This window comes from Triplophysa dalaica, chromosome 18, assembly GCF_015846415.1.
Source record: "Triplophysa dalaica isolate WHDGS20190420 chromosome 18, ASM1584641v1, whole genome shotgun sequence".
NCBI lineage: Eukaryota > Metazoa > Chordata > Actinopteri > Cypriniformes > Nemacheilidae > Triplophysa > Triplophysa dalaica.
In genome coordinates, this window is record NC_079559.1 from 21,795,546 (window position 1) to 21,808,018 (window position 12,473).

A 12,473-nucleotide genomic window follows, 5' to 3' on the forward strand; every position below is an offset into this window, starting at 1 on the left:
ACACATGTACACATCAGCAATTTCACTCTTTGTCCTCTTTCTGTCCAGACTTCAGCATTCATGAATAAAATAATGTCTGCGTTGACACTGCTGTGGACGTGAACCACACCTTCAACTGCCCTGATGAAGAAGTCAAATATTACTTTGAAAAGAGATGAAACCAATCCAGAGTCATAGAGACATGATGGAGGTGTCCAGAGGACAATTTCGTTTGAAATGTTTCTCCTAAAATTGCTGAGAAGAAAATAAAAACTGAATCAAATTAGAGCAAAGGTGTATTGAAACATGAAAAGTATGAGAAAAAATCTAGATCTGAGTTTATTTCTTCAGAAACACTGATGACGCAGATATTTCTCAGATTTCTGACAGAAATATCTGAGTCTTCGGCATAAGCTTCAATTTCCTCTCCATTTATTCTCATTGATGTCTACAGGAAAAAATTGTCCGTAGGGTGTGAGTGCGTGAGTGAATGAGTGAGTGTGTGTGCCCTGCGATGGGTTGGCACTCCATCCAGGGTGTATCCTGCCTTGATGCCCGATGACTCCTGAGATAGGCGCAGGCTCCCCGTGACCCGAGGTAGTTCAGATAAGCGGTAGAAAATGGAATGGAATGTCTACAGGAGAAATGATTGAGATCTAAAAGAGATCTGTGTCCCCTTTAAAATGGTTCTTAAACAACAACGGAGCAACCGGAACACTGCAGTTATCTCCTCAAAACAACCCAACAACACTTTTTCCATTTATCAAACAGTTACTGTCCGTGTCACACACACTGCAGCTCAAATCTATTAGAGACCACTAGTTTATACCCTTTAAAATTGAATGAGTGCTTTATTTCCATGACATAGCTTTTCTGTGATCGATCATAGGAGTCCAATAAAACAAAGTTCCAGCAGAAATACTGTTCCTGTCGACAGGTGTTTCAACTAAAACTGCATTAGCAACCATTCCAAAATGATTTGAAGTTTTACTTTTTCTAGATATCGGCTCATTTTAGTTTAATTCTGTGTACTAGTGGCAACATATCTCCAAATAAAAATATTGTTTTTTTATTTACATAAAATTGGAAAAGGTGGTCAAACCGGCAATGTTTTTGAGACAACTTTCGTGTTTCTTTGCATTGTGTCAGTGTTTCTCATTACTGTTGGGTGACTTTCTGTCATTGCTGAAGTTTGTTTCTGTTGAAATTCAACACACACTGACACAACACCTGCAGAAGTGAAGATTAAAGACAAAACTGAAGTGATCTGTTTCAGCCGCTCTATTCATAACCCTAACAATCAAATGTATGTTAAAGGGTCACTTACTCGAAATCATTCATGTGCAAATCTCAGCGATCACACGTCTCACACACACACACACACACGCGTGTGATCTTACTGTGGGCTGTGCTCCAGTAACAGCCGGAGAGAGGCCAAATCCCCTTTAGCTGCAGCATAATGAACAGGCAGCGCCCCCGTATCCGTGGCAACAGTAGGATCCCCCTCCCCACTTTTCAACAACCAATGAATGATGTCGTGGTGGCTGAAACGAGAGGCCAGGTGCAGGATGGTGGCCCCTGAGCTGTCCTTGTCCTACAAACAACACAACATACAAAAAATGTCATCTAGAATACACAAACCCAGCCAATGAAAACATTTATTTGTCCTTTTATTGTCATATTATATTTCTAAAGAATAATTGTGAATGCCGATGAGGAAACAGGCACCTGCATGTATTGCAGATGTGATGATTTTTTGAGTTATTTTCTATCCAATTGGCAGGATTGTTTATAAGTGATACAGTGAAATGAGAAACGGACAGAAATGTCAGTGATCAATGATAATAGTCCTTCTTGGAGTTATGAGCAGCTAGTGGCTTCATTGTACAGAACGTTGAGAACTTTTCATCAGTCATATGGGTTTGGACCAAAATAATGATGAAAGAATGGTTGATCTGAGTGTTTGAGTGAGACTCTCATTTATGTCTTTTGGCACGTGACGCTGACCCAGGGTCTCTGATGATCTGCTCATGTTTAACTGGTCATAGATGTTTGTAGTCATTCAACTTGCACTACGGGTATGAAACACAATGATGTAACATGAAGCGCTGCTGTAGACGTCCTGCTCCCCTCTGACGCCAGCGATATCTTCCAGGACTGCATGTGCACACAACAACAGCAACAGCTCCAGTTACCGTTTTGTTATGGCAACCGCTAGTTTTTACTAAAGTGACTGAGGTGAACCACTACTCCTATTGACTGCGCAGGCAAACCTCCAGAATATTCAAACATATCAATGCAGACAATAATAAATCTTATCTGTGGCAGGCTGTGGTCCATACAGTAACACTATCTATAGTCATGACACTATTCTTACTACATTCAAGTGACAGTGATGTTAAAGGGCTTTAGCAGTTGTTTTGCGGGGGATATGTTGACTGCACACACCTTCTTGTGTATGGAGCATTTTAAAGTGTCAGAGAAAGACACAGCAAGGATCTTTCCACGCAGGAGTACATTTCTGAATAAAAACATCTTTACCAGTCGGTGACTTGAGTACTTCAGACTGGAGCGCGTGGTCTGACAGTAGGCCCGCCGCTCTCGACATCCTTTGACATCATACAGTGGTCATGTGCGCACAGTTCCCTGTTCTTAACTTTGAAAAAAGTATGTTCTGTGCATCCCGGCCACGTGTGCACCTTCTGAGAGAACAGTCAGTTTTTGTGGGCGGAGTTTGGAGGAGAGACGTGAACTGAAATGGTTGTCGGTCAGAATTGCTTGCATGGATGTTTTTTCTTCTTTAAATCATTTTGCAGTGTAGCTTATAATAATCCAACAGTTTTCGTTTATTCATAATTTTATTTTATAATGTTGAATGACACTTTTTAATGAAGTGTTGTTGTAGGGGTACAGACTACAGTTCATTCTTTCAGCAGTCAGTTATAGGCCTAATATGTGCTATTCATGAAGTGAGAAGACTACATTTTTTTTGTTATAAATGTTTTAATTTAATTTTTAGTTTTGCTCAATTTTATTTTAAAACATATCGTATTATATTGCAAAGCAAGATAAAATATCAAATGCATGTTTTGACCATTCAGTTTATGCAATAGTGAAAAAATTGGCTAAATAAATAGAAGAAATACGAAAAGCCGTGTTTGGTATTCGGCCTTCGACCAAGTTTTTCATTTTTTTTGGCTTTGTCTAAGAATTTTCATTTTGGTGCATCACCTGCAGTTATTGAGGCCTGATCACTGAGAACTAGAGATGGTCTACAGACAGGCCCGCCTCTTTTAGTGTCTGCATCACAGACTGCTACAGAAACAGCACCCTGATGGGAAACATCTAAAGTGAGCAAAGCTTGGGAGGTGTTCAGAGACCCCCGCTATGAGTCACTCGCACCGCTATTCAGCAGACAAATGCAGGACAGCTAAATATTACACAACTCCATCAGTCACTGAACACTGAACCTGAACATTTACCCCAATCAGGTGTAGTATCTGTACCGGCTGGCACTGACATCAAAATAAAGAGATTAAAGCACATGATGTAGACAACTATATTTAGCTAAACCAATGATTTGTGTCTGGTCTAGAAGATTTTGTTTACTTAAGTATGAGCTGGTACGCTCCAAAACACTGCTAATCACTTTAAAACATAAGTGCTAATTATATTTTCAAAACACATACAATCCTCCTCTCGTCAGGAAACACAACTCCACAATATTCATGGCTCACACGTAACCAACATTTGTATGTTTAATTATATACGGTAAAAAATGAAATGTACATTTGAAGGGAAACAGCACAGCTTTACCCAGATGTGACATGAGGTTTGTGGAGAAACCTCTTTTCTGACTGAGACAGATTGTATGAAAGCACAAATGTTTGACAGGAAGTGTCTGAATAGAAATGTTCTTTATATACTCACTACATGGATGACACACTGGAGTTGGTCAGGTCGGTATTACAATAAATGGGTCCGGATGTTTTAATGTCCTCACCCTCATTGTGTGACAAAAGGTTGTAATGTTCCAGACAGCTGCACTTTATTTGACACTATATGTGCACTGGTCTCTTCGGTATGGGTTTAGTTCAGGGCTGGTCCTTTGACATTATTACACAGTGAGTTCGTCACAATGTTGCTCTTGACAATATTACACATATAATAATACTATAAACAATTCAGTCCCCAAGAGTCACAATGGTTATAAACTAGTATAAATGAAACAAAACACTGTCATAATGGTGAATTTGACGGGTAGTGCTTTATATTTATCTAGATAATATCTTCATTGTGACTTACTATGCAACCATACTTCCTTTGCTGTATTTCTGCAACAAACAGTCTGTATGGTGTCTTCATGTGCTTTGTGTGGCTCCATCAACTTTGGTTTCTATCCATTAGAGACTATATCATCTATGTGCTTACTATACCTATACCATGGAGGTAACCACGAATAAGTCAAGGTAGGTTTTGCCAAAAGTTTAACTATGAAAAACCGTAAATATAGCCTACACATGAGCATCAACACAATTAACTGTGGTAAGGCTACTTTCCCTATAACAAAACAGTAGGGGATCAACTTACACAACACAGTAAACAGCCACACGAGGACTCTCGCGCTGTATAGTTCTTCATATGTTGTATGAACTGTCTGGAGCGCGCGCAGTTAGGTTATTCTTCGGGCGTTTCGTTATATTTTAGGAGGAACGAGTTAACCTATCTAAGTCAGAGTTGGTAAAGATACTCACGGCGGCGCGACATCCTCCGTGAGTCACGAGCCACTGTAAGCAGCTCAGGTTGCCCGTGGCCGCGGCGTCGTGCGCAGGGCTCGCGCCGTTGCGCGCCAGGCTCGTGGTCGATAAACCCGCTTCCTCAACCAGATAGCGCAAACAGGTGAGCTTTCCCGTGCGGGCGGCGTGATGCACGGGCGTCGCTCCCAGCATGTCCTTCACATCGCTGTTGAGGACCCCCTCCGCCAACTGGACCTTCAGAGTCTGAACATCCCCCTGACGCGCCGCGAGGAGAGTCCTCTCCATCACCATCATGATGACGATGATGAAGAACCTCCAACACGGGACTGTAGAGACTTATACAGTTATAACTACAGTTACTTTGTGTCGTCCATCTCAGTTCACAGAGCTGTCGGTCAATGTCGATAAGTATATGATGCTATCATTCACGATAAAGCGACTTTTCCCAAATCCCAACAGCCTGGTCAGTAGAAAGAAGGATGTCCTTTGTGCTTTTCGAGTGCTCTTCTGATCTGCTCTTCATTCATACGACTCATGTCACAACTGTTGTGCGCTAAAAACACGCAAACTAACCGCGCAACGAGGAGCGCTTCGGATGAAAACCGTGTGTGCTCTCTTCTGCTTGAGAAGTCCTCGGGGACTGAACCTGTGAATAATCCATGAAGGGGAGGAGAAGTTCTGCAACATGTTTAAACCGGATCACACGTTAAAGAGACAGCACGTCACGGTGCCATTAGGAGCCTACTGATATCATTGTTCATTTTTGGTTGGTTTCATCGTTGGCCAAACGTTAAATGTAATAATTTTTTGGTAACGTCCCCATATTCTTCGAACAGGCCGAATTAATGTTTGGGGTAAAAAAGGCCCAACTTAAAATACAAATCATACAATTAAGAAATAAAACCAATGAGTCGACATGCAAAGTCCGGGGTCTGTCCTCAGTGGCACTGGCAGTGTTTAGATCCAAACCTAATGAAACACACCTGCGGTCTCACTCGGCACAAAACAAACTTGTGTTTATTGAGACCAATTGGAGCTTAACATTCTGCAGACAGTGCTTTGAGATTTGGGGGCACCTCTGTTATCATTACACTATATTAACATATCTCTATATTTCGCGCAGAAATTTAGATTTGATACTTTTCTCCATGTTGAGGCATACACTGGGCAGAAAGATTTTTTAAAGGTCATTAAGATTTTTTAAACGCGAAATAACAGAAGATTATATTAACATGTTAACGTTTCTTATTTTATTCTTTCTCTCTGAACGAGTCTCTCTGTGTGGTGAGGACTGCTCAAATAATGACACTGGGCTGACAATGAGCCAATGGACAGTGTTATAATTTATAATAATTAACTCCTTAAATATAAAGCTGAACTGCAAGACAGAAAGTGTCTGATAAAAGAAGTGAAATAAAGCTAAAACTTGAAGTTGGGTTGGATGGTTGAAGATCTCAAATCTTCAGGACGGGGGTACTTCAGGACAGATGTGTAGTGTTGGATGCGAATTCTGCCTCGGTTGCATTTTATTTTTCTATCCAATAGGTGGCGCTGTCACAATAAAAATGAGAGTCCTAGAAACGCATCCTCATGCTGGATTATAATTTGCTGCGAATGTGTGATGATCTAAGGACGAAACCTTCTCCTCAACATGAATATTGTCACATACAGTGTAAAAAAATCCCGTATATAGGCTAACGGACAAAGTACTGGCACAAAATTACCAGGACATTTCCCTTTATTTTCAGACTTTCCATAATTGCTAAAATGCAATTTAATGCAGTGCAACATGTAAAATATAAAACAACTGTAAAAGTTAATAGTAAAAATGATTATAATATATATTAATACAATATATTGTGGCCTATAGACGGATTGTTTTAGAGTGACAAACTCACACAGATCACTGAAACACACACGTTTGTAATGTCGTGTAGCCTAGAAGATAAATGTCAACATCATACAATCACTGTTCGTTTTTTTCTGAAGACCAGTGAACAGTCTAATGGGTCAGATTCAACAAGAAACCCTCAAAACAAAACACTGAAACTGTAATGAATTGTCCAGGTAACATCGTACAAAGGAAACGTATAAATGTCAACTCTGAACGGGGTTATATTGTTAAATTCTGTAATAACTGAATGAATGTAAACATCTGTTAACCTATGTGACCTTGTAAGACAGTACTAAAACGATTTGTGATATTTTTCTTAAATTACGCACATTTTCAGCCTCTACAACGTGTAAAGTTACAGTACGACGACAAGTAAGTGTCATCCATCATGTCAGAAACTAATGTTTAAAATTGTACCGTTTTTTGTCGCAGGGTTGGCACTTATTCTTTATACCCTTTAGGGGTGTACAGAACATAATCTAATGTTGTACATTTTGGGTATAAGCCTACAATATTGTACTCTGTGTACCTCCAAAGGTACAGTACTGTTTAATGTTTTGTACCCCAATTTTTAACTGGTACACAATAGGTCCTCACAATGATGAACATTTTATGTGATTTTGTAACCTTTAAGAGAACCACCCCAGTAACAGAAAAGGTACAACTCTAAACCTTTTGTTTTTGACAGTAAACAGCGTAATTCACCCGATGAATGCCTTTATAAAAGTGAGACGAAAACTTTCATATTATGTCTGTGAAGGCTATGCTACTCTATTTTTAAAGTTAGACTATATCGTGTAGCTATATCATTTACATTTCTAAAAGTTTCATTCTCAAATATACTGTTAACCTACGACGAATTAGAAATGATCAGAACAGGTGACATTTTAAGTTAATTCTTTTTAGCAAATGTGTTAGAATTGTCCGATGTTTCCTTCCTATTTTTTTTTCTTTCGTTTTTCTGCAAATATTCTGGTTGAACTGTGTTTAATGTGATAATCCCGTCATTGGTTCATTTCCAACAAGGGATTTTAAGAAGAGGGCAGTACATTTGCGGCACTTGCGTTAAGGGCTTCGGGGAAATCTCCAGATGCGTTCCATCACATTTGCTGCTGGTCCGGACCCCCATATGGCGTCAGTCTCGTGCCTGGCGCGTGCTCTCCTCATCTTTATAGCTCTGTACAGACGCACGCGCCAGGCTTATTAACGGATAATTCCCCAGGGGCGCGCGCGACAGGTCTCATGGGACAGCTCAGGGTCTCATGCAGGTTCAACGAGTGTTTTTATTGAGCAGAGCTTTTGCCGAATACACAAATATCATGTTTTTTGAAGAACATTAAGGTACAACACTTTAATGTTCTTTTAATTTTCTGTATCCCATATGTGTTCATGGATGTTACAAATATTAGGAAAAGAATTAAGAAACCATTTCTCAGACAGTTTGTATGATTTTAGAATCTATTTATAGTTATGTGTTTAGGTAAATTTGTCATTTTTTGTTTAAATTTATTACAATATTTATCCTAAATTTAAAATACAAACATTGTTTCCATTTGCATATATTTGCAGAAAAAATAGAGAAACAGGTGAAAATTACAGAGAAAATGCTCTATTTTTTCAGACCTCAAATAAAGAAAACGAGTTGATATTCGTTTTTAGCAATACAACAATCATAGTTCTACACGTGTTTAGGAAAAGTTGTTATCACCTGAGTTTCTGTCACAGGTTTCATGTGTCTTGTCATGCTGTCAGTATTTCACATTGCTGTTGGGTGACTCTTGAGGTTTGATTTTTTTTATTAAAACAAAACACTGCACTGGAATAGCAACAATACATCTAGGAATGATGATACAATTTTATGGTCTCTTACATTTGTTCGCGGCTACATTATAAACTATATATATATAGGCTATCTATATATAACACGTGTTCTAAATGCAGGCGTTTAACATTTCACATTCACATAATGTTTAAAATCATGCTGTTATATTTCTGTGTATTTGTTCCTTACACATAGGCCGATAGTCCAGTCACTTTTGTTTTTTGTCGCACATTCGAAATGTTGAGTTTCGCACACATTTAACGTAAAGGGTTCATGTGAATGTAAACATTTTGATTTAGATCAGTGACTCCTGGCACTTAAATGTCTCATCTTCCTTTCACAGATATAATCAAACTCCTCATGAATGATCCTTACAAGTGCAGTTCACACAGACAATGTAACGAACTCTCTGGAACTCGTGGGAAATAGGCGGGATTGTATGCATGCGCGTGGGAAAATGGGGACTATTGCATGCACGCGCCGAACGTGTGACAGTTATTCAAATTTCCCTCCAATTAGACCAACTGAAGATCTATTGTACAGACCATCTGCTGCGGTCCCGAAGACCAACACACTGCGCATGAGCATCATCTGTCTCATAAACACTGGAGCATAAACATCTCTCTGCCGTGCACAAACCGCATTTTATAACTCCATCATACAGATCGAAATAACATTTTTATTTCTGTCCGCCCGCAAGTGTGATGCCTATTTACTATTTATTTGTTTATTTATTTTTGCTTATTTATTTATCTATTCATTTGTTTATTTTAGGTTGTTTAACTTGAAGTTGTCTCTTTTGTTTGTTACAATTTACATATATGGCCTACAGTTTCTGTTTTAAACGAAAAATGTCAATTTGAATGAAGCTGGCCTATAGGCTTTATTTTCCATACATTCACTGAATCTCATTATTCCTGCGCATGATGTTTATTCGTCCATCTGCCACTCGTGCGCGTGCGCGTGCCAGTCATTATTGCGCCGGAGCTGTTTCTGTCAGCAGTGGTGTGTCATGTTGACTGAATGATTGTTCACAGTAGCAGAACTGTTTTATATGTCATTTTTTTTGCGCTTTTGGGCTTCATTTAAGTTAATCAAAACAACGGACAGACCATCACTTCGAGCTAGCTATTGTCAGCGCGTCAGGATGCGTTAACGAAATTCTACTGACTAATATTCATCCCACTAAGTGGAATTTATTTGCTATTATTTCATATGAATCATGTGTACTATGAAAACAGTATATCGAGATTTATGAGTAAAAGAACTCAGACAACACTTAAAAGTACTTTATTTTGTGTGTGTGTGTGTGTTTATGTAAAGACACAGACGCTAGGTGGGAAAGTAAGTTTATTTCTCTCTCTCTCTCTCTCTCTCTCTCTCTCTTTCTCTCTCTCTCTTTCTCTCAATATTCAAGATTCAAAGAAGCTTTATTGACATGACAAAACTAATTTTACATTGTCAAAGAACAGGGAAATTAAATATAAACATTCTGCACAAATACATATGAAGATAAAATAAAAGTATATAAGTATATATACATATCAATATAAACAGAAAAAGGGCAAAGTCTCTCTCTCTCTCTCACACACACACACACACACACACACAAGATCGGACATCATGATTCATTAGAACAACAGAACAATCTATGAGCTGGGAGGTCAGTGATGGAACCAGTCTCACTTCACTTGCTAGTTTGATATTGAATAGTCTTCAGTAAACATCCTTGAAATCTAGTTTTTTTAATTGAACATATTCGAACATTGTGGCATTGTAACCATGAATTTTTATCTGCATATAAAATCATAAACTGTGATATTTTGTGTTGTCATATATATGACATTAATAACTGGACGGCCACAGAACTCGTGTGCATCTGTATGTGTTGTATTTAATTGACTTGTTTACTTTCACATTTAATTTACACACTTCATTACTGTTTGTCTATACCATTGCACATAATATTATATAGTGTGTATTGAGTAATACTTTATTTCCCTCACACACACACACACACACACACACACACACACACGCACGCACACACGCACACAAGCACTCACACATGTACCGATTAATATATTATGGTATTTTGTTTTTATCCAAACAGTAAAGCCTACTGAATTTAGTGTTATACAGTTTTAAAAATAAAGCATTTGAACCTTTTTTGAAACATCACCTTGCAAGTCGATTAAATTATTAATACTGCAATATATTGGTGGAAAGATACAAAAAGAAGGCTTATTTAAAAACATAATGTATTATAATGTAATGAAGAAATGTCATAGTTTCTTGAAGAGTATAAAAAGAAGTACTGTTCTCACTGAATTCTTGAGTCTGGAGTCTGTTCTTCAGTTTTCTTTCATCATGGATGTGCCGAACCCTTTCGCACACACAGGTCACTACAGTAGACAATCTTAGAAACAAACACACATATTGTCCACTCACAAACAACCACACACACTCACACCAAAACAACAATCCTGATTAATTGTATGTTCATATATTTAAAAGTATAAAACGCTCTCAGTTCTGGTGCTTGATTCTTATTGGCTGACCCGAGTTCTAAGCCGTAATAAACTGCGTTACATAAACTAAATATAAATTTATTTACTTTAATTTATGAAACCTTGCTACACATACGGAACAAGCGTTTTATAAAAGTAATAATCCCCGCGAAGAAGTGTGTTACAGAGCATTTAATAACAGCTGAAGAGGGTTTATTGAGTCCACTTCACATCGCGCCACAAAAACCTCAGCTGCAAAATACACTGTAACCCACTGCTTCACACGACTTAATGCTTTAGTATGAATGAAAGTCTAACACTATCTGAATGATGACATCAAGAGAGCATAACGCAACTTCTCATGAAATGCTTCTGTTGAACTGATATTGCTATCAAATATAATTGGTTGTTTTGTAGGAGCACATAATCCACTATATCAACACGTATCATATTCAAAAGTCATTGAGCTTGTGATGACGCCATTAACAAAATAAAACAAAATAGTGTAGATTTACAATTTCACAATATTTACTTTAAGCAGTTTTGGAAAATGTAGAGTGCAGAATTCTATAGGATGACGCTGATCTTCTGCTCGATCACATATGTGAGAGAGCTAATGATAACTAACATAAACATCCATCATAGCAAAGAATTATCATCAGTTTAGCCTATAAGAAGAAATTACTCAGCAGTATTATTTCATCATCGTCTAAAATTCTGATTTCTTGTTTTGGTAGTGTTTTTCATAATTATTTTTATAAAATACATGTAATAAAAGTTAAACGTCCAGTTTCACGTTGGGGTGATACTCTAAAATAACATTCATGTCAGTCGAATTAACCAAAAAAGATTTGTGAGTATAGTGTTTGAAAAACCCAAACAGACGAAATGACAGCGCTGCTATAATAATAACCTTCTTATGATAATGTCAGGTCTTTGCAAAAGATACTTAGCCATGTTCCGACTTACCTGCGCTCAGATGCGACGACATGAAGCCTCGCAGAGACGACAGCGTGCTGTTGCGGCGCAGTCTCGCGCTTGAACTAAGCGCTCTGACACCCGTACGCACGCGAGGATGAGGAGGCAGCACGCGCTTTGTGGGCGTGGAGGGTGTTCGCCCTTTCTGAACCCGCCATGATGTCAAACTCGTGTTAATGTCCTTCGCAAAATGAACATTGCGATGTTTAAGCATACGACACAAATGGAGCTATAATAAGATATACAGCAACTAAAATATCACAACCCACGATATATAGTATAAAAAGAATAGCCACATATATGATGATAAATATATCATTAAATTTGCTATAATTGAGCAGCCATCTGGCCTTTTATCCCGTGGCTCGTGCCGTTCTCGTGCCCAGCGCGCCTGGGCGACCTGATCGAGGACCCGTGCGTGTGCACACTCAACATTTTTCTCCAAAACGCGTCTTCTTCTTCCTTGGGTTAGTAAAGATTTGCTACAAAGATAAAACGCGCATATAGCCAATATATTTCCGGCAATTTATGAA

General features: G+C 38.5%; 1 protein-coding gene across 1 annotated transcript in view; it reads right to left on the reverse strand.

Moving 5' to 3' along the window:
• espn (espin) overlaps positions 1–5,365 on the reverse strand; it is a 45,377-nt gene extending 40,012 nt beyond the window's left edge. The window contains exons 1-2 of the mRNA XM_056773175.1: positions 4,734–5,365; positions 1,380–1,573 (exon numbers count right to left, since the gene is read on the reverse strand). Of these exons, the coding sequence (XP_056629153.1) occupies positions 1,380–1,573; positions 4,734–5,030 (491 nt within the window). The 5' untranslated portion in view covers positions 5,031–5,365. The remainder of the gene's footprint in view (positions 1–1,379; positions 1,574–4,733) is intronic.
• Between the last annotated feature and the right edge of the window lie 7,108 nt (positions 5,366–12,473).